This window comes from Lolium rigidum, chromosome 1, assembly GCF_022539505.1.
Source record: "Lolium rigidum isolate FL_2022 chromosome 1, APGP_CSIRO_Lrig_0.1, whole genome shotgun sequence".
NCBI classification, from domain to species: Eukaryota; Viridiplantae; Streptophyta; class Magnoliopsida; order Poales; family Poaceae; genus Lolium; species Lolium rigidum.
Genome location: NC_061508.1, coordinates 250,623,677 through 250,648,810, shown reverse-complemented (window position 1 = coordinate 250,648,810; position 25,134 = coordinate 250,623,677). Strand labels below are relative to the sequence as shown.

The 25,134-nt window shown below is 44.5% G+C and overlaps 1 protein-coding gene across 1 annotated transcript; it reads left to right on the top strand.

Moving 5' to 3' along the window:
* The first annotated feature begins 5,687 nt into the window (after nt 1–5,687).
* Nucleotides 5,688–8,828, top strand: LOC124657426 (1,2-dihydroxy-3-keto-5-methylthiopentene dioxygenase 3-like). The gene is made up of 7 exons (XM_047195984.1): nt 5,688–5,870; nt 6,269–6,392; nt 6,494–6,588; nt 7,314–7,428; nt 7,548–7,672; nt 8,567–8,637; nt 8,737–8,828. Exons 1-7 carry the CDS (start codon nt 5,688–5,690, stop codon nt 8,798–8,800), a joined length of 777 nt encoding a protein of 258 aa, XP_047051940.1. The 3' UTR covers nt 8,801–8,828.
* The last annotated feature ends 16,306 nt before the right edge of the window (nt 8,829–25,134 follow it).

Sequence of the window (25,134 nt, the reverse complement as noted above, 5' to 3'; positions counted from 1 at the left end):
AGATTCCGAGAAATGTTTCCCACATTCAGTTTCATTAAAAAAGAAAGCATCTGGAATTCGGACGAAAAATAAACTACTATGACTAACTTCAAAATTTCCTTGTTTCTTATACTCCTCTGTCGAGCCTGCCCTATCCCTGCCGACTCTCCCTCCTCCTTCAAGCCCACCTAGTTCCCGCCGAATATCCCCCCTCTATCCAGCCTGCCCAGTCACTGCCACCTCTTGCCCATCGATCTAGATCCAGCAACGGATCTAGAAGACTAAGGAGCTAATGGGGGAGATCATGTACCACGTCGAAGAGCGGAAGGAGAAGGCCTGGTTCACAGATTTTAGGGGGCCTAGGGCGACACGACACCAAGGGCCCTTGGTCACAATGGCAGAACTTCCCTAGGACAGGGGCCATGCCCCCCTACTTCAGAAAAAAAATCCTTAAAGATATCTCTAATATGTATGATACTTTTTAATATTTTTATCTAACCATGATTTGTGTTCTTGGCCCCGCAACAATCTCCTTAAAGCTATCCCACATAGTCACAAACAAAAGACCTAAAAATGTTACTATTCTATAAGAGAAATTTTACTCTGTGCAATAGAAATTAAAATAATCTGTACATTTGGCAGCACACAGTTATGTGATGAAATTATTCATATGCATGTGCGAAAGATGAGTAGAAGAGTAGACATGTTTGGCACATAATTAATAAGAGGACGTAATATACAATCTCTTAAACATGTATGATGTGGAGAAGTAAAACTGTCTCGAATCGGAGAAGAGCTACTTGTGGAATGGTATGTTTATGTGATTATATCGTTAGTCTCCACTAATGGATACTCACAATCTTGAAAAGGCACATGAGGGCTGATGTTGTTCATTAGATTTGGGAAGGCCAGAGAGATATCGTGTCATCGAGAAAAAAAAATACTCAAAAGTGTTTGAGTATTTGTGTTTGGATAAAAGGAGTCAATAGGAACTTCACCAGATGGCACATAAGTAAGACTTGCCACTGTGATGCATGCGACCTCAGCTACACGGTCCACTCAGACTTCAAGGCACATCAGAAGCATTGCAGGTATTTATTTTAGATTCTGGGGGATTTCTCCCACGTTCAATTTTAGTCAAAATGAAACCATTTCTGGAATTCTTAGGGAAAATAAACTAGCACGACTAACTTTCAAATTTCCTAGCATCTTATTTTTTTTTGAGAAATACAGTACAAACGCAGGCGCTCACATACACGCGCATACACTCACCCCTATGAACGCACACACGCACACCCTACCCCTATGAGCACCTCCGGAAGACCGAGCCGGCGGATTGGATCTTGAAATTGACGAAGTCACCACAGGCGCCTCGCTGTCGACGGGAACGTCGCCTCCCACTGAAAGAATATTCCGCCTTTATGAGATACACAGATGTCAAACCTGGGGTTTGAACTCTGGTGGGCTGGAGGTACAACCACCCTCCTAACCACCCAACCTCAAGTTGGTTCTCTTCCTAGCATCTTATGGTGCGCAGGAAGATCCAAGCATAGCCCCCCGCCCCGCCGAGTGTACCCCCATTTGTCCATCCTGCCCAGTACCCGCCAGCTCTCCCCACTTTTTTTCGGCCCGCCCAGTCTCCGCCGACTCTCCCAGTCGATCTAGATCTGGAAGATGATATGGAAGACTGGGGAGCTAATGGACGAGATCATTTACCACATCGAGGAGCAGGGACAGTCCATAAATTTAAGGGGCCATGGGGTGACATGACACCAAGGGATTTTGATCACAGTCGCGGAGCTTTCCCTATAGCAGGGGCAATGGCCCCCCTACTTCAGAAAATTTCTTATAGATATCTCTAATGTTTATGACAATGTTTTAACAAACTACAATTTATTTTAAAATTTTAAGCACGATTAGTGTCGTTGGCCCCTCAACAATTTATTTCAAGCTCCGCCACATGGTCACATGCAAAAGACTTGAAAAAAGTGTAATTATTCCCCAAGAGAAATATTAATGCAAGGCAATAGAAGAATAAACTATCCATACTTTTTGATAGATCCATAGTGTTTGGAATCACGGTAAAGACATCTTAAATTACTTATTTATACTGGTCAAGCAAACTACATACCATGATACTTATTTCTACCAATAGCTTCATGTATATACATATGTATTCCTGTACGTATTTCTTCAGGGGTGTTGACCTAACCTCTCCCCCGAGGCGGCGGCACCGCCCGCCGTCCCCGGGGAGTTCCCCTCCACTCCGCCCCCTCCCCTCCCCTACAGGCCCCCCTCCTCCGCCGCCGTCGCCGAGGACGCCGCGGGGCAAAGCCCCTGTGGTGAGGCGGCGGTGGCGGCTCGGTCCTCCGTCGGCGGAGCGCAGCGCGGGCTGCGGGAGCGTGTGGGGCGGCGGCCTACACCCTCCTCCTCCGTCGACTGAACGCAGCGGGATGGCGGTGGTCGGCGGATCTCCGGCGGCCGGCGGCGGATGTTGGCTGCGGTGTGGTCGGATCTGGGCCGGAGGTTCGGATCGCGATCCATCGCGGCTACGTCTCGTCAATGGCACGAGGAGGCTTCGCTGGGTCTTCTTCGCGGCTTGAGGACGTCCGGGTCTTCGGCCCGGGCATGGTGGTGGTGGCTGACTTCATCCACCGAAGGCAGTCGGCCAGGCTGGCTGTGTTGGATTTTTCATCCCACTTTCAGCGCCGGCAGCGAGACGGGGAGGCATAGTAGCCGGTGAAAACCGTGCCGACTCCGGTCATGGCGGGCGATGGCAGCGTCTGCACCGTTATCTTGTTGAAGGCATCGTCAAGCAACTATCGCTAACCTACTCGTTCCGGCGGCGAGATGGAGGAGCTTGGAAGCCGGCGATGGTGTCGCCGGTGGAGGGTTGGAGTGGCCAGCCCAGGATGGTCGCCGACGTGGGGGTCCGACCTGAATAAAGGCGGCGGTCCTAGGGCCTCTCTTGCGTGAAGAGGAGGACCTACCGGAGGCCTGGACTCGTGATCTGGCCGGAGTGTTGAGTTCCGGAAGGCTCCGCCGATGAATGTAACAGTGCTTTTGCCTGGAGTTTGTTGGATCGGAGGTATTCGGTTGTGCGCACCCATGTTTTTATTCCGACCGATTGGTTCTGGAGGGAGCGGCGCGAAGCTCTTTTTCTTTGATTGACATCAAGTGACTATGGATCCATGATGAAAGTCGGAAGAAGAGAATTTCATAAAGGCCGGAGGGGAGGACTAGCTAAGGGAGGTTCAAGTCTTTGCGATGTTGAGGGACTTGCTTGGTGTTCCGGACTTCACAGCAGCGGTATGAAAGTGGGGACGACAACACAGGTGAAGTGCAGAGTCCTACCTTTCGGGTGAAAACCTAAGGTCCGGCCTTAATTGGTTGTGTCCGGCAATGTCCTTGGTGGAGGCATTTGTTTTGAGAGCGGGGACTAGTCTGTAATTCAGGTGTTGTCTTGGCGGTGGATGTATTGCTGTTGTTAGGCCCGAGATACTGTAGCGGGACTTTTCTTTCTTAGTTTTCTTTTCTTGTTTTTGGCTGTGTGCATCCGTAGTGCCATTAGGGTGGTGCGTTGTTGCAGAGGCTGGGTGTAATTGGTATCTTCTTGATATTAATATATTCCCTTTATCAAAAAATATGTACATGTAGAAGGGATGCAGCCGGACACCCGCCAGCATCAAAAAATCATTCCGCCTAGTTAGTTCGGTAGTAATCACCTTTCAAATAATTAATCAAGTTGTACTTTGCACCTAACCAGGCGGACTGTCCGCCATGTCCATTGGACCGTCCGCCTGCATCCGTAAGTAGAATCAATCACATAGCAGAATTATGTGAGTAACTGATATATTGAAAATATATCGTGGAGTTTGATGATTTTGATATGATATTATATGATATATGCATGACATGTGAGGTTTAATATGATATATGCATGATAAATGCAAGGGGTATTGTGTTTATTGTGTTCGATAATGTAAACTTTTTGTTTTTATATTATGGATATGTTTCTCCCTCATATTGATCCATAAATTAAGTTTTAGACATACATATGATTTTAAAGTGTATATATGTGGGGTCGTCCATCTCAGCAGATGGAGCTGCATCAGAGAACACAGAGAGAGCGTTCTCTCCCCTCATGAGTCCTTCCCGTGGGTCGGCCGCTTCTCCCGGGGCACGGTAGTCATCGACCCCCTGCATTGCCAGTAGGGGGAGAGGAGGTTGGGTTCCAAAACTGGAGCCCCCAAGCCAGTGTTGTCGAAGAGGACGGGGGAGACGACATCAAGCAGGTGTTCCACGATGTAGCCTGCTTCTTATGGATCTGCAACTTGCTAGCTAAGTCGGCGAGGAAGTCGAGCGTGCCAAATCAGAATGCCTGCCCCGGAGTGAAGACAACGCTGTTAACATCGGTGGTGAAGTTGGCCATATGAACCTGTTGAGGTTGACCGAATGTGATGCCCCTACATGGCATGCCTAATCTCGTGGTATTTCCCAGTAGATTTGTTATTCAAGAGAAGCACGCATCCGACATGATCAGGTGGTAGCACACGGACACACGAGGATTATATAGGTTGGGCCATGACAACATGCACGGTAAAGACCTTACTCCCATGTGTGGAGGGTGTATTATCTCTTGAATGCTCAGTGATGAACCCTAGGGAGGCTAGATGATGGTGGATCTCAGGTGAGTTCTAAGAGTAACGTGTGTGTTGCTTGGCGGTTCCCCGGGTGTTTTATATATATAGAGGACCTAGGGTTAAGGGTGCCTAATCGGTTGCTACTTTGGTATGCAAATTTTATCCTGATATTACATATCCAATCTTAGGTCGCTTACAAATAAGATCTTGGATTAATCCTTGTAGATATCCTTGGCTTGATCCTATCTTGATTTTATCTTGATCATGGCATGGTTCGCACTCGACGGACCTTGGACGAGCGCACCTGGGCCGATCGTCCACGAGGCAGGATTGACTGGTCTCCTCCCTAGTGATCGATCCTCTTCTTGTCTTGTTGGCCAACCCGGGGCCCATGATTGGGATATATAATTCGAAAATTCCCTTGTTGTCCATAAAATAAAACTGTGCAAGAGAGGACTCCAACCCAACATGTAAATCAAGTACCCCCTCAATTATTAAATGTCCAGCTTTTTTTATTTTGTATAACTTCATTGAGTCTTATTAAGTTTGTAGAATAACATATGAACGTGTATAACACCAATAAGTGTGTTATGATAATTTATATTTGATAAAGAAAATGTTGAAACTAATTCGATAATATAATACTGGAACATTTTCCTATAAACTTGGTTAAACTTAAACAAGTTTGACATAGGAGTAAAAGAAATCTGAAAAATACTAACCTTTGTCCTCGCCGGCTGATTTTAGCATTTAAATGCAGTCTCATCTAGTGATCACACCACATTAACAAACTACCAACTGGATGCATGTTTATACTTGGAATGCCAACTGGTTGTTTGTTCATTCAAACCCTTTGTATTATCGAAACGTGCGTGCATATGAGTAGCTCGCTTCGATGCGCCGGCCAAACCTCTTCCAGAGGCTGCTAATTAATTTCTCAAGATAAATATGACCTCGCGACTTGCATAGTGCAATTCGTCAACAGAGCTTTCTCTATATATTGCACCACTTCTAAGTTTCTTTCACGGGTTGTGCTTCCACATATTTAGACCTATATCAAGAAAGATGGCAGCCAAGAAACTCCTCTTCATCTTGTCTGTCCTTGCCACCCTTGTGGCGCTGGAGACGACATATGCTCACTGCGGCGAGAGCTCCACCCATGGCGAGCTGCATTTTTCCCACGGCCTAAGCCTCCCTGGTCTGGACTCCTGTCATGGCGCCGACACCGACCTCGCCGGTGGCATGAAGGTATGTAATTTTGGCATCGATATGAGGTTAGCATTCCTCAATGCATTCAAGTAGTTCCTACTCCCTCCGATCGGATTTAATCGACCATCCAAACAGAAGTAGTACTTAGTTGCAGTCTCAGCATATGCATAGGCTCGTACGATTGCACCAATAGATATTTAGTGCTCCATGGACAGGACATGGGAGAATAAACATTCCTTTTTTATGAAGATTCATTAACGTGTTTCTTTTAGATAAAGATGAAGATTCATATGTATACTCCAGAATCTATCTAAACATGCAAACCTTCAGAATTAGTTAGAAGAACTCCTGGTATATATCTCGATCGCATCGCCTACGAGCGGACCTTTGTCTGCTTTCTCATGTCAGCTGCATTGCATGAATATACTGACACACAGATCGGCGTGGACGACGTGGTGAAAGCATGGTACATGGACGATGTCGCCGTCGCTGAGAACGAAGATCAGAGGCTCCCCCATCACCGTCAGCCTGACGAGGCCGTCCCGCTTGCAAAACTACTTGGTGCTCATTCGTGCAAACGATTAAATATTTTCATCTCCTTGCGTCAAGTTTTGCAGTCCCAAATGGAAGTCATTGTTTTTTCGGCTGACATGTGAATACAGACCTCGGAATCGTGGCGCTGCGGCTAGATGCAGAGAACCATGAGCGGGACGAGAACCTCACGACAATGCGTCAAGAGAGGGGTTACTTGCACATGGTCTGTCACTCAATCGGTCTTCACTAATACTAAGTCAACTTATGCTAGTAATACCGTATCTAAGGCATGCTTACAAAATTGGTTGGGGTCGTTGGAAAGGAAAGAATACCACCTTGTTGTGCCGCTGTTTCTCGCCATGTAGACTGGACCCTAGACTGGTAGTGTGGTCACTCTTTAGGATTCTAATTAAACTGGCTTCACATTTTCAGATCTAGCTCAAAGATGTACTACTTTGGTCATATAGATGGGTTTACGGTAAAATAACCTTAGTCTTGCTGGACTATAGATTAATATTGCTTTTGTATTCTGTGACGACTAGCTAATGCAGTTTGCAGTAGACAAAAACCAAAATTAGAAGAATTGGTTTGTACTGAATTAAATTGATTGATTCTATGTCGTAGGTATTAAATAGTTTTTACTATAGGTAAATTGTTCGATCTCCAAATTAAAAGATGCTCACGTATTGGACCTCTGATCCTCTTCTTCGAATAAAACAAATCAGAGCATATGTATTTCAAATGTTGGCTTAACCTCTCTCTTGTACTGAGAAGTTGAGACCAGAGCTTGGCCAAGTATAAACATATATTCCTTCTTTTCTTAGACTTCTGCATTGAGAAATCATTTTTTCACTCTTGAAAGTATGATGAGCATCGAATTGTGTCCTTTATTTCTGCATAGTCACATTGGGGTCTGATAGATGGCTTATATGCAATTTATTTGTTTAGGACATAATTGAATTAACCCCAGAGAAGATGCCAAATTATGAGGCGATGATCAAGAGGTTCTTCGAAGAGCACCTCCACACCGATGAGGAAGTTCGTTATTGTCTCGACGGCAGCGGTATGTTTTGTGTTCTTTTGGCTCTAGTATCGAGTACTTATATAGACATGCTATCCCCTATGGTTTTAGCAATCGCCTTTGGAATTTACCATGCTTACCTAGTCCTTGGTCTCATGAAGGGTACTTCGATGTAAGGGATGAGGATGACCAGTGGGTCAGGGTGTCACTGAGCAAAGGAGGCCTCATTGTCGTACCGGCTGGAATTTACCACCGTTTCACGTTGGACAGCAACAACTATATAAAGGTGTGTGTGTGTGAAACCAACTTGCCAAGCCAATCCAACCCAAAATTGCTTCAAGGGCAGACCGAATACACTTCCCCAAATAAGAGGACCACATCCTCCTACATGTTCAGTATAATTGCCTAGCCCTTCTCTGATCGATCTTTTGATTAAACTAGCTAGAGCATGCAATTCCACATGACACATAAGAGAGAAAAAAACCCGAACATGCACATATATCAATATATCTCTAAACCAGACATGAATCATAATAAAGATTTAGGCACAAGTTGCCCAGCAAGCTAATTTCTAAACATTTGATACACAGTTGTTTGAATTGAGGAACATGATGTAAAATGGACCATGCGATCATGCCCCATCCCCTTTGTTCGTTCGTCAGCACCATGTTCGTTGTTTAAGCATAAAGCTAGTCTTGAATGGAGTGGTTGCTGCCCCCGCCAAATTTAAACTTGCACAATATATAGACTATGAATAGACATTGTTATCTCTCTGGAGTCTCAAGCAAATATGACAAAATAAAAAAAAAATTACCCTACCATGACATGCATATTGAGGAACCCATGATAGGTTGTGATAACAAGAACGTATTGTTCTGGGGTGCACTAAGATTAAGTCTCCGATTCATATGGTGGACCAATCCTTTCTAATTCACATTTTGCTGAACTTTTTCTTTTGTAATTCCTCACATAAGGACTCCGATAACGCCAGTTACCCACATACACAAGAAAATTGTTGATAAAATCCAAAATTGTTTTTTTTTGCTGAATGCTCTTCTTCTCCTTAGCATTCGGGAAAAACAGAAAATTTTTGGGTAGAAAACATTATCTAGAATTTCTCTGAGACTCGAACCCATAGCTAGCTGATGATAGCTTTGTGCCTTGTGTTGGTGCATTTCAGGCGATGCGTCTCTTTTCCGGAGGGCCGGACTGGACAGCCTATAACCGTCCCCACGACCATCTGCCGGCAAGGTAACTTGAGCTTATTATTCGGATCATGCGTCATCAGTGAGTCCCCTAAAATATTATACTGTAGTTATCGTTTCAATGGTTGTTTTTTCTGTACTCCAGGAAAAATTATCTGGCCGCATTGCATTCGGGAAGAGGAAGCCAGCAAGACAGACACAGTTATTAATCCGGTGTTATTAGCGTTTGATCAACCCACATCTGGTTTCCAATAATCATTTGTCTGAAGTAATAGTACGTACTATGTACACAAGTTGATCTGATAATGAGAATACATGAAATCCATTTGAGATGCAGCCTCAAGTACGCTTCTATGTTCAGTTATGTATGCGTCTGATTGCGCTGGTGTACGAGCATCGATCTCCTAGTCTTTTTCCCGCGCGTAGTTGTCCTCCAGAAAGAAGCGCGTGGGCAAGGTCATAGCGCGCCGCCCACCTGACGTAGCGCACGAACGCCGCTCCTCCGTCGGGCACGGCAACCTTCTTGAGCCCCTCCGTCGCGCGAGCCCGCCGCCATGGTCAGAGTTGGTGCAGCGCGCACAGCTGGGCCGTTTCCTCCGGCCCTTCGTCGTCCGGCAAGATGCGGCAGGCGCACCGCAGCGTCCTGGCCTTCTGTGCTCCGCCGCCGACGAGCCTGTTGTTTGATCGCGATTGCCGGCCTCAACGCGTAGAAGTCGGCCATGGTGTAGAGTCGCGAGTAACCGGAAGGTTAAGTACTTCTGACGTATCGAGCGTGGACTCAGGGTCAGATTCTTGTCAGAATCCAGTTCCCCTGACGTGGATATGGAGTTGGAACACTGGCAAGATCGAGGCTCCACCACTCAGTCACACTCTACATACTTTCTGACAACACGTGTACATAACCATGCAGAAAGTATTCATGGTGAGATGATAAATGTTAACATGTTTACATGGGGAGATGGCCTCTAAAAAACATGGGTAGATGGATAGCCTGACAAGAGCAAGACAAGTGCAGAGCTGAAATGGCCAAATAGTGTAAGAGAGGGCCTTGCATGATAGACCTGGAGCATAACAAGCAAACAAGTTTGACCAAGCAGTCATCATGATGGCAAGCATAAATTAGATGATAGCAGGGTGCCACAAATTATTCTAGGATCTAAACTGATGCTGTTGAAGCAGCATGATTCTGAAAATGTAATAAAATGAGGGCGCTGCATTCAGAGTTTCAGACAAAGGCGATGCCTGCGAAGCAGTTTCATACCCCACCCGGCTACCTGCTCTAGCGCGGTTGGCTGGGATTCATTGTCCCAGCAGTCGGCAACTCTGCTTCATTGGCCGCTCGATCTCCCATGCGTGTGTCTGGCCTGCGCGCGGTTCAGGTCCATGAACAAGAGGAGCTATGCTGCTCACATTGGTCCTGTATAAGAGAAAATTAACCTCGTGTTCCACGGCATGTTGTACTCGTCGCTCGGCCTTTATGTTGAAGTCAAGCAACAAATCCGTTTTCATGCGCTGAACTGCTCGATCAAATGCCTTCATGAAAATCGAATGTATATTAGGTAGTCTTGTCTCCTCTGATTCAACTAAAATTGCATTCATCTGCTAGTGGAGCTGATCAACGCACACCTGAAAAGGGAAACACATGGAGATCGCCATAGACTTCATGGTGGTTCTTCATGTGAAAGAGGACTTGCGACGGCTCTTATTTGAGGAGGTGGTACGTCGGCTTCTTCGATGTAGAGGCATCTCCACCGGCAGCCCTCAAGTCATAGCCGACGTTGACAGTATGATATGGGTTGCATGTGGAGTTGTGGGCGTATTAGCAGGGCCGTCCCACACCAGCGCTTGCAATATATCCCGCCCCCAAAAAGAGATAGTTTTTTCTTTGACAAATAGGAAGATTTCGCATAGTTTCACATAATAATTCAACCATATTACATAGTTTATCACAAAATAATCCAAACATACGGACAAAATTATTCATACGAGAATTCAAATAAATTATCATTCAACTTTTTGTACATAGACACTCACATGTATGTAGATACACTCACCTCTATGAACGCACGGGCACACGCACACCCTTCCCCTGTAAGAACCTCCAAAAGACTGAGCAAACTGGTTTTGAGATTAACGAAGTTGCCACATGTGCCTCGATATCGATGGGAACGTTCCCTCCCACTGAAAAAATATTCAGCCTTTATGAGATATCAAAGCGTCAGATCTAAGGTTTGATCCCTCATTGGTAAGGGTACCATCGCTCTTCTAACTATCCAACCACATATTGATTCTCAAATTGCAATTCAACTTGTTCAAGAATCAGGCGGTGTTTCCTTTGAGCGCCCACAAATGCTCCACTAGATCATTTTAAAGTTGTGTACAGCAAACACGGTCGGCACCTCAATAAGCTGGGCAAGAGGACCCTATTGATCAAATGGATGCTCATCAATCACTGGTGATTCTCGCTCACTCTCGATGATCATGTTGTGTGTGATCGCACAACAGTTCATGACCTCCCACATCTAAGATTCCGACTGGGTAAGATAAGGGTACCGAACAATAGCAAAATGATGTTGGAGTACACCAAATGCCCACTCGACATCCTTCCGAGAAGCTTCCTGGCACATATCAAACCAAGATCTTTTATCCATACACGGGTCAAGGATTTTCTTCACAAATGTAGACCACGATGGGTAGATACCATCAGCTAGATAGTACTCTTTGTTGTATGTGTGGCCATTGATATCATAGTTAACAGTTGGAGCATATCCCTCAGCTAGCCATGGAAATACCGGAGAGCGATTTCCACCCATGCCAAAGAAACTATGCCAAACTCAGAGGTGATAATCTGCCACGGCTTGAACTATCACACCCCACTCTCAGGTATGATCTTTGGACAACCCCTACCAAGCAAATGGGAAATTCTTCGAAGCCTAATGCATATAATCGATGCTCCCAAGCATCACATGAAATTATCTTGCTGCATTTTTTGCCAGGATCTGAGCTATATCTTCTTCATTTGGTGCTCTCAAATTGTTATAAAAGCGACAAGCAAATACCGAAGAACGATAAAGGAAAACGCAGCGGAGACACAAGATTTAACGTGGAAAACCCCTTCGAACACAGAAGGGGAAAAAAGTACAGGCAACTGCCAACAAAACTTCACTATATCGGGGAGTGTTTACAAACGCCGTGGGTTATCTTATAATCTGATAAACCCTAGCCGGCGGCTTATAAGATGTATATATAGGCGGTGCCAACGATCCATACCGTACCAAGCCTCCGGCGACGGGCCTCGCTCCGCTCGTCAGAAGTTAGTCTCCCTTTAGTATATGAATTTGGATCACAATACAACAAGGGTGGTCCAAACACTGTCATAAATTCTCGGCAAACTTGTAGATGCTATCAAAGCATGTGGTCTCAAACATGCTTAGCTAGTCGTGTAGTGCATCTAGAGGAGTTCCATACGCAAGACACCGCATGGCAGTCAAGCAATTCTGAATCGATGAGAAACCCAATAATCATGTGCAGTTTTTTTGCATATGATGTACAAATCATACCCCCTCACGTTGAAGACAATCCGCATGAACAACTACTTGTTTGTCCTAAAAAGCCACTAAAAATCTTCGGGGGTATGAGTTGCGCCATCGGAAAAATAGTCGGTGTCAAGCAACATAGCACCTACAAGTTGATAACAGTCCTTGTTCTTCACCTTCCCAACCCTAGAACCACTATGCCGATGAACGACATTGAGCTGCTCTCGGAGGCAAAGAAGAGGGGACAAGATTTTCATACTCTCTTCTTGGACAGCAGCGGCATTGGCCTCGTCTTGCATCAATAGCTCCATCATCCTCTCATCGTTGTTGTCCATTTCCTAGGCAAACTGCGGAAGCACCTTGCGGGCGAAGCTGGAAAATGGATTTTACTTCCGCTGATGTTGTGCCAGCGAGTGAAAGGATTGTATGGGCACGTAAAGTTGGTGAATAGGTTCTAATCAAATTTTAATTCTTTTCGATTTAGGCTTGACACAAAGGTAAATTATGTAGATATACAACTATGTGAATTTACCTATATGACAAGGTGCAAGCAGGTAAACACAATAGAAGATACAAGTAGTGAAGTGCGGGAAAAGAAAAAAAGGTAGCCGAGAGTTGAAGCACAGAGAGACACAAGGGTTGATTCCCGTAGTTCCTTCCTTTTTAGGGGAAGTATGTCTACTATGGAGGGGTGTGGTGCCACGAAGGCCAACCAATGCCACAAAGGCCTCACCCTATTCTCTGGTAGAAAACCATGAAGGGTTGTGCACGCTCCACTAAGCGGCAGCCTTTAAGGTGGCCACCAGAACCTTTGCACAAAGGTTTGGGCATGCATCCACAACTTAATTGGAGGATCCCAACAACAGACCACTGAGCTCTTGCAACACGAGCAAGATCTGAGGGAGAGTTCTCGCAAAGCTAGGGTTTCACAACTTGATTCTTCACGAAGAGGGTGGGATATTCAAATCCCTTTGGTGGAAGTGTAGTTGTAGGGTTCCTCCCATGATTCCCAAAAGGGCAACAACATTGAGTGGCTAGAAAGGGAGATCTACTATCTTTGAACTTTGAAAGAATGGAAGAGAGAGAGAGTAAGCTGCATTCTCCCAAGGTGGAAGAAAGGTACTATTTATAGGCCCCTCCTAAAATATAGCCATTGCTAGGTACTAACACAGGAGTCTCCGGACGTACAATGTCAAAAACCAGACACACTAGAGTCTCCGGTTACAAGGTTAAAGACTCCAGACCAACCACATAATGCGAGGCAGAGGTGGCACTCTCCTCAAATCCTAGGGTCCGGAGACTTTCCCGAAGTCTCTGGTATGGGAGGGTTGGAGTCTCTGGTCCTGGCACATCGGAGTCTATGGTCTGGATGTCTTGACATGGCAAGGCTGGAGTCTCTGGACCGAGTATACAGTCTCAAGGAAAAACCCTCCCGGTTGACAACATAACATGAGGCAGATCGAGTTCAAACTTTTCCAACATCATGTGGTTCGGAGACTTTCCTGGAGTCTCCCGCCTCGGAGGGCCGGAATCTATGTTTCCTGGGCCACCGGAGTCTCTGATCTAGAACTCCTCAACAACATAATTTCAACGGGTTCTCCCGGGCATTATTCCGCCGTGCCCTTACAACAACAACAAAAACACCTCAAGCTGCACCACCGAGAAGCTACGTGTGTCGTATTGATCTGTTCACTTTTGAGGGGTCGACCACCATCTTGTGCTTGAAATGAGTTTTACCAAACCCCTAGCATGACGGTAAGTATCCCAATATTGTTATCAAACAAAAGAAACACATTTACCCTTTTAGCAAGTCGGGGTCGAAGAGTACGTGCACACCACAAAAGAGTGGACCGATGTCGTTTGGTGGTGGTGGTAGAAAGTTTGGCTTCAGTTGCAGTCAAATTTCTTCCAGACGATGGAGAAAACAGTGGTGGTCCATCCGAACAACGACAATAATTGGCCAGAGGTGGTGGCAGCGTCATCAGTAGTGGCGATTCTAGGGGTGGGTTAGATTGGATGTGTGAATGGGGAGGAGGTGGCATCGACATCGATGGTGATCATGGCGATGGGAGGCGAGGTCGGGGGAGTATCAAGGGGTGGGGAAGGCATGTATATTTCTGCCAAGGGAGTTCACAAGCGAAATCCAATGTGGTTTGGAGTGTCGGTGCTCCCCTGTCCCTTGTGGATAGGGTCCATCACGGGTGCACCTACTATTTTATTAGGCTCGAAAAAGTGCTGTCAAGATAAGGGGGTTGCTGGTGTGAGCCTGGTTTATGGTTGGTACCCCAATAGACCTATTGGGGACGCTATTGGGGTTTCCATTGGATATGCTTTTACCTATCGGGCAGGTGGATGAACGGGGAAAAACATGTAACCTACACTGCCTCCAGCATCTATACATGTGTGTCTAGATCAACACGAAGAAGGTAGAGGCAACCTAGATCATGATATCATAACCACTATAGTCTAGATCAACTTAATTTTTTTGAAAAAAATATTCTATTTTGTCGAAAAGGATGTTGAATCCCCCAACCTCCTCATTGAAATGATGCACATAGCCTTTTTAACTACAGTATTCAAAAGCCTAATAAACGAATATATCGTTCAAACCAAAGCCACCTCATAATGATCTATGTCACTACAACAACAATTTTCACGATGGAGGTGGCCGTGGTCAAGGCCATGTGCCCTGAACTCGAACCGATTCACACCATCTAATTCAGAGGCTTCACCAAGCCACCCAACTTTGATTCAGGAGCACAAACTGGTCCACAATAACCTCAGCACACACCACATGCGCACACTCTAGAAGCTGCCACCCTCTTCCCACCGACTCATATTCAGTAGGGATCAATGCATAGACCTGGACAGTGAAAGAGCAAGGTCCATATCCCGTGTTATGTGTGTTTGATGAAAACACTTGAATGAATTTAACCGTGTGCAAAGATTGCCTTTGATAGATTTGCAAGTACACGGTGCCCTTGCTGAACACATCATGATCGGAAGACTGAAGCGTAGCTTATAGGTTTTCTGGTTTTGCGTGTGTGTCGTGAGGTGACATGGTTGGAGAGGAAAAGAGGAAAAAGCAGTTTCTGCCTGACCAGTACTACCGGTACCAGGAGCGGTAGTACCGCTACTCTACTGGTACCGCCCTGCAGTACCGCTCTGGAGGTTTGCACTGGAAAAGTCCCACAGAGAGCCTTACGGTACCTCTACGGTACCTTGAGCGGTAGTACCGCTTGAGAGTGGTAGTACCGTCTTGGTACCGCTTAGGTACCGTAACGCAAGTTACGGCACTACCGCGTTGGTACTGCTGAGGTGCCGCGAGGAGTCCAGGGCTCACCGAGGTCATTGCGGTACCTCAAGCGGTACCGCAAGCGGTACTACCGCGGTGAGTCCACATGGCTAAATCTGTGGGGGATTTCAAATCCAGAGCGGTACTACCGCTTGCCAAAGCGGTAGTACCGGTTGCGCGGAAACTGCACATAACGGATGGATTTGGAGGGACCTATAAAAAGGTCCCTTCTTTCCTAGCTCGTTTTCAGCTCTTCTCTCTCTCTCTCTCCTCCATTGTTGATGAGCTCAAACCTTGAGGATCTCCCCACCTACCCAATCAATCTTGCCCAGATTAGGAGGAGTGGTGGAGGAGGCCCCGATCTATTGATCTACCAAGAGAGAATTCACCAATACCATCTAGTCCTTAGTGGATCTTGTTGTTAGAGTTCCTATTGTGGGATCTTGGAGGAAGTGCTCCTATGGAGGGTAGCTTGGAGTTGTGCTAGCCCCATAGGGTGTTGAGAGCCTCCTAATATTGTGGAGCTCGCCCCAACCTTGAACCACCGCCTCGACCGGTGTCTTAGTGGAGAAGGGGGGGCCCCTTTGTGGAGCTCTCTCGAGGAAGAAGGTGAGGCCTTCCTTCGTGGTGTCGCCGTCTAGCCTCTTGTGTGAGGATAGCATCTCCTCAATGCAGACGTACTCCCTTTTGTGGGAGGAACTGCGGGAAACAAATCTCGCCTCGTCTTCGCGTCCCCTCCGGTTGTCCCGCTCCTTATCTTTACTATCATGGTTGGTTCCTTTGCTTGTTGCACTAGACTAGGATCATACTAGGATGACCTCTAACATCAAATCTATCACCTTTACTTGCGCATCGCACTAAAATTTAAAAAGGATAAAAATTGCATAGCGACCATTCACCCCCCCCCCCCTCTTGTTCGCTACGATCCATTCAATTGGTATCAGCACAAGGTTTTCTTGCTCGGGCTTTACCGCCTAAGAAATGGCCGAACAAGAGACGGTTGTGAATGGTTCCCTTCCCGGTGAGCAACCACCTCCACCATCAATCGCCGATAACACACCGGCTACTTTGGATGACCTCAAGAAATTGGAGTCATCCATTGTAGATCAAATGAAGGCTATGATGATGGAGTTGATTGCTCCAAAACCAACCCCCATCATAGATCCTAAGGCGAGTGCCGATATTCCCCCAAAACAAGTAAACACCTTTCCTCTTGTTGATTTTGTCGCGCAATCGACAAAACCACCTCAAGGAGGGAAACTTGGGGATGTCGGCACTTCATCAAAAGGGAAGGAGGAGCCACCGGTTGCGGAACATTTGAAGGGTAATCATGCGGTGCCACTACCAAGTGATTACACCATAAATGTTCCAATCCCTATGCCACATATCTTGTCTCATGGCTCACCACCGCTACTTGAATCCAATAACTTTGAAAATTGGCAGTTCTTAATGCGTTCTCATGTTCGCAGCGCCTCTACCGAGCTTTGGCGGATCATTGAGGAAGGTTACTCACCACGAGATCCTAGCAACTTGACAAGAAGAGAGGTGGTGGATGACCAACTCAACGCCACCGCCATCAACATGATCCACACGGCCGTCACGCCAAAGGACCACGCTCACATTCGCTCGCTCAAGACCGCCAAGGAAGCATGGGATAAACTCGACAAGCTCTTCCTAGGGAATGAGAGCATCCAAAGCTCTCGCTTCGATGAATTGAACAACATGGCCGACAACTTCGTCATGATTGAAGGAGAATCTCCCGAAGAGATGTATCGGAGCCTCATTGCTCTCGACATACAAATGCACGATCTTTGAGCAACGTTTGTGGATGACCATTGGATCAAAAGGAAGTTCTACAACGCTCTCCTCCCATATGAGGAAGTGAAGTTGATGGCCATCCGCCAAAATGCCTCCTTCCGCGCTATGACATCCGATGAAGTCCTTAGCGAAGTCATCTCTTTGGACATCTCCAAGAAGAATGCGGAGGATCTTGTTGCACGTGCTCACAACACCCGCAAACCCATCCTCGCCTTGAAGATGAAGGAGCATAGAGCAAGTGAAAGTGATGAGGATCCCATTGAGTGGATCCCGGATGATCTCAAGATGAATTACCATGAACACATGGCCCTCGCCACCAAGCGCTTTAGGGATGGGAATAAGACTATAAACTTAAGACCAAGAAGATACTTACCTCGAGACTCTCCAAGATATTCCTCCAAGAGCCCAAGGGAGGAGCAAAGGGGGAGAACATGCTAGAATTTTGGCGACAAAAGTCATTTTGTTGAGGATTGTATCTTTGAGAGAAGAGAAGATAATGGTGGAAGGCTTGTCCGAAAGGAGAAGTTCAAATCCCTCTCTAAAGGATTCTCCAAGTTCTCCTCCAACTCTGGTGACGCGCCAAGGTCTCCTTCACCAAGAAGCCTAGAGTTTTCATTATCCGTGAGGAGTACTCCTCCGATGAAGGTGAAGAGTGTGAAGACAAGGGTTCGAACAAGGAGGAAGAGGGAGTGGCCACCATCGCCACCTCCACTCCCTCCGTCTCCCTCTTCGACTATCCAAATGAGAACCTTGTCGTCAACAACTCTCGTTGCCTTGTGGCAAAGGTATCGTTGGAGGTAGAATCCCTTTCCGAACCTACATCCTCCTCTAATGCTATATATATTATGGGTTTGGATGCTTCTACCACTAACATGCTAGGGGATACCAAGACTCATGTTGAGTCACTCTTGACTCAACTTGGCGCGGCTCAAGAACATATTGAGGAAAAGGAGAGGCTTGAGAAGGAGGCAGAAATAGAGATTATCTCTCTCACTCAAGATCATGAGGAGGAGTTAAGCATGCGCATGTCTCTTGAAGCTAATGCTATTTTCCTTGAAGACTCCAACAATTCTATCATCCAACTCACCAAGGACCGAGACCATGCTCTTGGTTGGGTGGATGAGCTCAAGATGAAGAAGCGCTATCTTGAGGAGAGCCATGAATGGTTGCTTGAGGAAGTTGCAACCCTCACCAAGGACTTCAAATCCTTGTAGAGTAAGTTTGTTCTTCTATTCGATATGAGGAGGCATCCTCAAGAAGAAGCGCACAAGAAGGATGAAGATGAAGGCCCCAATTCATGTTGTGATAAGCTTCTTGATGAAGTTTGCTCCTTGAGAAGACATAATGCAAGACTCTTGGAAGTCAACTCTCTCCAAGAGGAAGCCTTGGATGAGTACTATCGGTTGAGCAAGGAGAAGGTGCCATGTTGCGATCTTGAAGAAGAGATTGCCGCTCTAAAGAGACACAAGACCAAGCTCAAGGAAGTGAATGATATGCAAAATGAGTCCTTGATGGAGTGGATCCGCTTGAGCAAGGAAGAGGTTACTTGTTGTGACCATGAGGAAGAAATTGCCTCTTTGAAGAGAAGCAAGGCCAACCTTATGGTGATAAAGTCCATGAAAGAGGAAGCATTGAAAGAGTACCATCTCGCAAGCAAGGACCACATTTGTTGCAACCATGAAGATGGAGCCAATGAGGGCTCTTGCAATGAAGGAGGAGTGGCTATCAAGCCAAAGAAGAAGAGAAGAAGGGGGATAAAGATAAAGAGGAACATCATGATAGGACCCATTGAAAAATGGGTTCCTATATCCAAGTCTTGATCCATGAAGGACTTTGCTTCCGGTGGTGTGATACGTCTCCAACGTACCTATAATTTCTGATGTTCCATGCTTGTTTTATGACAATACTTACATGTTTTGCTTGCACTTTATAATGTTTTTATGCATTTTCCGGAACTAACCTATTAACAAGATGCCGAAGTGCCAGCTTCCGTTTTCTCGCTATTTTTGGTTCCGTAAAGGCTGTTCGGGCAATATTCTCGGAATTCGACGAAACGAAGACCCAACATCTTATTTTTCCCGGAAGCATCCAGAACACCGAAGGAGAGTCGGAGAGGGGCCAGGGGGCCACCACACAACATGGCGGTGCGGCCCCAGGCCTGGCCGCGCCGGCCTACTGTGAGGGGGGCCCAGGCACCCTCCGACTCCGTCTCTTCGCCTATATAAGCCCTTTCGACCTAAAAACGCGATACCAATTGACGAAACTCCAGAAAGACTCCAGGGGCGCCGCCACCATCGCGAAACTCCGTTTCGGGGACGAAGTCTCGTTCCGGCACCTCGCCGGACGGGGAAGTGCCCCCGAAGCCATCTCCATCAACGCCACCGCCTCCATCATGCTCCGTGAGTAGTTCCCCCATGGACTACGGGTTCTAGCTGTAGCTAGTTGGTATTCTCTCCCCATGTACTTCAATACAATGATCTCATGAGCTACCTTACATGATTGAGATTCATCCGATGTAATCGGTGTTGTGTTTGTCGGGATCCGATGGATTGTTACATTATGATTGTCTATCTACAAAGTTTATGAAGTTATTGTTGCTGCAATCTTGTTGTGTTTAATGCTTGTCACTAGGGCCCGAGTGGCATGATCTTAGATTTAAGCTCTATACTTATGGCTTAGATTGTATCTACAAGTTGTTTGCACGTGTCTATGTCCGGAACCAAAGGCCCCAAAGTGCCAGAAATTGGGACAACTCGGAGGGGAAGGCTTAGATATGAGGATCACATGTTTTCACGGAGTGTTAATGCTTTGCTCCGGTACTTTATTAAAAGGAGTACCTTAATTTCCGATAGATTCCCTAGAGGCCCTGCTGCCACCGGCTGGTAGGACAAAAGATGTTGTACAAGTTTCTCATTGCGAGCACGTATGACTATATATGGAAAACATGCCTACATGATTAATGATCTTGATGTTCCGTCTTAATGCTATTTCAATCCTATCAATTGCCCAACTGTAATTTGTTCACCCAACACTTGTTATTGGAGAGTTACCACTAGTGTAGATAGCTGGGAACCCCGGTCCATCTCTCATCATCATAACTCGTTCTACATGTCATTGGAAGTAGTATCAACTATTTTCTGGTGCTATTGCTCTCATATTACTGCTACTGCTGCTGTGTTACTGTTACTATTGCTCTCGTATCACTGCTACTTTCACATCACCCCTGTTACTAGTGCTTTTCCAGGTGCAGCTGAATTGACAACTCAGTTGTTAAGGCTTATAAGTATTCTTTACCTCCCCTTGTGTCGAATCAATAAATTTGGGTTTTACTTCCCTCGAAGACTCGTTGTGATCCCCTATACTTGTGGGTTATCAAGACTATTTTCTCGGCGCCGTTGCCGGGGAGGCATAGCTCTACTCATAAGTTCAACTGGGGAGTACACTCCACCTCTCTCTCTATTTTATTTTATTTTGTTTTGCTTAGTTTACTTTTGTCTAGTTTATTTGTTCTTAGTTTATTTCTGTCTAGTATTATTTTGCTTAGTTTACTTTTGCCTAGTTTCTTTTTGTCTTGTTTTATTTTCCCTATATACCCGAAAATCCATAAAAAATTGAAAAACCTAAAAATTAAAAACTGTTGTTATGGAAGAACCTACAACTTATTTGGAGCTTATTGAACTATATAATAATTATAGAGAATCAAGAACGGGGAAAGTTATGAGTGCTGTGATAGAAAAACTGAATACAATTGCTAAAATCTTGCTTAAACGCCATGATATAAACTGTTGCTCTAAACAGGATACTAAACATCTTAAATTTCAATGTGGCTTTAGTGAGGAAGTTTTAATTAAGAACTATAATTTGAATAGCTATATTCATTTTGGGTTCAAAGAAGTAGAACAATTTGTTTTGTTTATGGGAGCTTCTGAGATCGAATCCTTCATTGCTAAAAATTATGAAACTTGTGCTGTTTGTAAGGACCTTAAAGATTATGTCTCTTCTATCCTTAATTTTTGCGTAGAAAGTTACAGTGATAATCCTTATATCATTGATTATAAAGAGAGACTCATTAATGCACAAGAATGCACTCACAATTTGCAGGAACCAGTGGAAGAAGAAATTGAAGAACCTGAAAGCTCATTGGATGAAAAAGAAAAGGAGAGTGATGAACAAAAGGAGGAAGAATGGATTAGCTACCCATGCCAACCTTCTAATGAGAGTAACTCTTTATCTCTTACACTATTTGATTGTCCTCCATGCTTATCAAAGGCGGATGAATGTTATGTTCCTGTGGATTCTCTTGAAATATTCCCTATGAGTAAAACTTGCGAGAATAATTATGCTACTGTTATTCATGATAATCCATGCTACTTTGATAAATTTTATGATAATGCTTTGTTTGTGCCTCGATGTCGAAATGCATGGTACTAAAGAGTTTTGCTTGGCAAATGTTTATGATAAATCTCTAGATGATGGTCCTATGTTACTTGATACTATTAATTGTACTACTAATGAAAATGGGATTGGAGAGCTCTTGACTTTATCTATGAGTCCCATATCTTTTGAGATTGATCAATCATCTTGTTATATTATTGATAAAAGTGAGTTTGAAAGTTTTGATCCTATTATTTCTAAGCTTGATAAAAATTATGTGTTTATGGATGATGAAAAGCATGCTGTATGTGATAGTTATGTTGTTGAGTTTGTTCATGAAGATACTGAAAATTATTATGAGAGAGGAAAATATGGTTGTAGAAATTTGCATGGTACTAAAACACCTCTCTATATGCTTAAAATTTTGAAGTTACTCTTGTTTTATCTTCTTATGCTTGTCACTTTGTTCTTCATGAATTTATTTGTGTACAAGATTCCTATGCATAGGAAGTGGGTTAGACTTAAATGTGTTTTGAATTTGCTTCTTGATGCTCTCTTTTGCTTCAACTCTTATTTCTTGCGAGTGCATCATTAAAACTACTGAGCCCATCTTAATGGCTATAAAGAAAGCACTTATTGGGAGATAACCCATGTGTTTATTTTGCTACTGTTTTGTTTTGTTTTGGAAGTTGTTACTACTGTAGCAACCTCTCCTTATCTTTATTTTATTGCAATGTTGTGCCAAGTGAAGTCTCTAATAGAAGGGTGATGCTAGATTTGGATTTCTGCGCAGAAACAGATTTCTTGCTGTCACGAATCTGGGTATAATTCTCTGTAGGTAACTCAGAAAAATCTGCCAATTTACGTGAGTGATCCTCAGATATGTACGCAACTTTCATTAGTTTTGAGTTTTCTGATTTGAGCAACGGAAGTACCTCTTAAAAATTCGTGTTTACTGGCTGTTCTGTTTTAACAGATTCTGTCTCTGTTTTTTTTTGCATTGTCTCTTGTGGACTTTAAGTGAGGCTTTCTAGACGTGGAGAGCTGTAGCTAATGTTTTATTGAGTTCTTGCAATGTGTCACTACAGGGCCAAGGTGGATTAAAGTTTTTTGGGTACTAACCTCTCTAATGAAGTTTATGAGAAGTTTGGTGTGAAGGAAGTTTTCAAGGGTCAAGAGAGGAGGATGATATATGATCAAGAAGAGTGAAAAGTCTAAGCTTGGGGATGCCCCCGTGGTTCATCCCTGCATATTTCAAGAAGACTCAAGTGTCTAAGCTTGGGGATGCCCAAGGCATCCCCTTCTTCATCAACTTATCAGGTTTCTTCTATTGAAACTATATTTTTATTCGGTCACATCTTATGTGCTTTACTTGGAGCGTCTGTATGTTTTTTTTTTATGTTTGAATAAATTCGGATCCTAGCAATCCTTGTGTGGGAGAGATACACGCTCCTCTTTTTCATATGAACACTTGTGTTCTTCGCTCTTACTTTTAATGTTCAATGACAAAAGTTGGAAGCTATTGCACTTATTGTTATTTGGTTGGAAACAAGAAAATGCCTCATATTGTCTTGAATAATTTGATACTTGGCAATTGTTTTGAACTCTCAAGTAGATCATGATTAAGCTCTTGCATCATGTAGTTTAAAATCTATTAGTGCAGAAATACCGTAGAGCTCGTTGAAATTGGTTTGCATGAATGTTCTCTCTAATGTCTAGATATTTTCTGGTAATTGTGTTTGAGCAACAAGGAAGAAAGTGTAGAGTTTTATAATGCTTGCAATATGTTCTTATGTAAGTTTTGCTGTACCGGTTCATACTTGTGTTTGCTTCAAACAACCTTGCTAGCCCAAGCCTTGTACTGAGAGGAAATGCTTCTCGTGCATCCAAAACCTTGAGCCAAAACCTATGCCATGTGTGTCCACCATATCTACCTACTATGTGGTATTTCCTGCCATTCCAAGTAAATACTTCATGTGCTACCTTTAAACAATTCAAAACTTTATTACTCCTTATTTGTGTCAATGTTTTATAGCTCATGAGGAAGTATGTGGTGTTTATCTTTCAACCTTGTCATTTACTCTTGACAAACTCTCACCAATGGACTAGTGGCTTCATCCGCTTATCCAATATATTTTGCAAAAAGAGCTGGCAATGGGGTTCCCAGCCCCGATTAATTAACCTTCACTAATAATTCTCTTCACGTGTTTTGCTCTAATTCATCAGTAAGCAACTTAATTTTGCAAATAGACACTCCTTCATGGTATGTGAATGTTGGAAGGCACCCGAGGATTCGGTTAGCCATGGCTTGTGAAAGCAAAAGGTTGGGAGGAGTGTCAACCATAAATAAAACTAAAGTACATGTGTAAACAAAAGAGAAGATGGATGATCTACCTTGCTAGTAGAGATAACGTCCTTCATGGGAGCCGCTCCTGAAAGTCTGGTTGATGAGGTAGTTAGAGTGCCCACTACCATTCGTTGACAACAACAAACACCTCTCAAAACTTTACTTTTATACTCTCTATATGATTTCAAAACTTAAAAAGCTCTAGCACATGATTTAATCCCTGCTTCCCTCTGCGAAGGGCCATTCTTTTACTTTGTGTTGAGTCAGCTTACCTACTTCCTTCCATCTTAGAAGCAAACACTTGTGTCAACTGTGCATTGATTCTTACATACTTGCTTATTTGCATTCATCATATTACTTTGTATTGACAACTATCCATGAGATATGCATGTTGAAAGTTAAAAGCAATTGCTGAAACTTAAATCTTCCTCTGTGTTGCTTCTATGCCTTTACTTTGAACTTATTGCTTTATGAGTTAACGCTTATGCGAGACTTTTGATGCTTGTCTTGAAAGTACTATTCATGAAAAGTTTTGCTATATGTTATCTATTTGTTAGCAACTATAGATCATTGCCTTGAGTCACTTGCATTCATCTCATATGCTTTATAATAGTATGATCAAGGTTATGTAAGTAGCATGTCACTACAAAAATTACTCTTTTTATCGTTTACCTACTCGAGGGCGAGCAGGAATTAAGCTTGGGGATGCTTGATACGTCTCCAACGTACCTATAATTTCTGATGTTCCATGCTTATTTTATGACAATACTTACATGTTTTGCTTGCACTTTATAATGTTTTTATGCATTTTCCGGAACTAACCTATTAACAAGATGCCGAAGTGTCAGTTCCTGTTTTCTGCTGTTTTTGGTTCCAGAAAGGCTGTTCGGGCAATATTCTCGGAATTCGACGAAACGAAGACCCAACATCTTATTTTCCCCGGAAGCATCCAGAACACCGAAGGAGAGTCGGAGAGGGGCCAGGGGGCCACCACACAACATGGCGGCGCGGCCCCAGGCCTGGCCGCGCCGGCCTACTGTGAGTGGGGCCCAAGCACCCTCCGACTCCGTCTCTTCGCCTATATAAGCCCTTTCGACCTAAAAACGCGATACCAATTGACGAAACTCCAGAAAGACTCCAGGGGCGCCGCCACCATCACGAAACTCCGTTTCG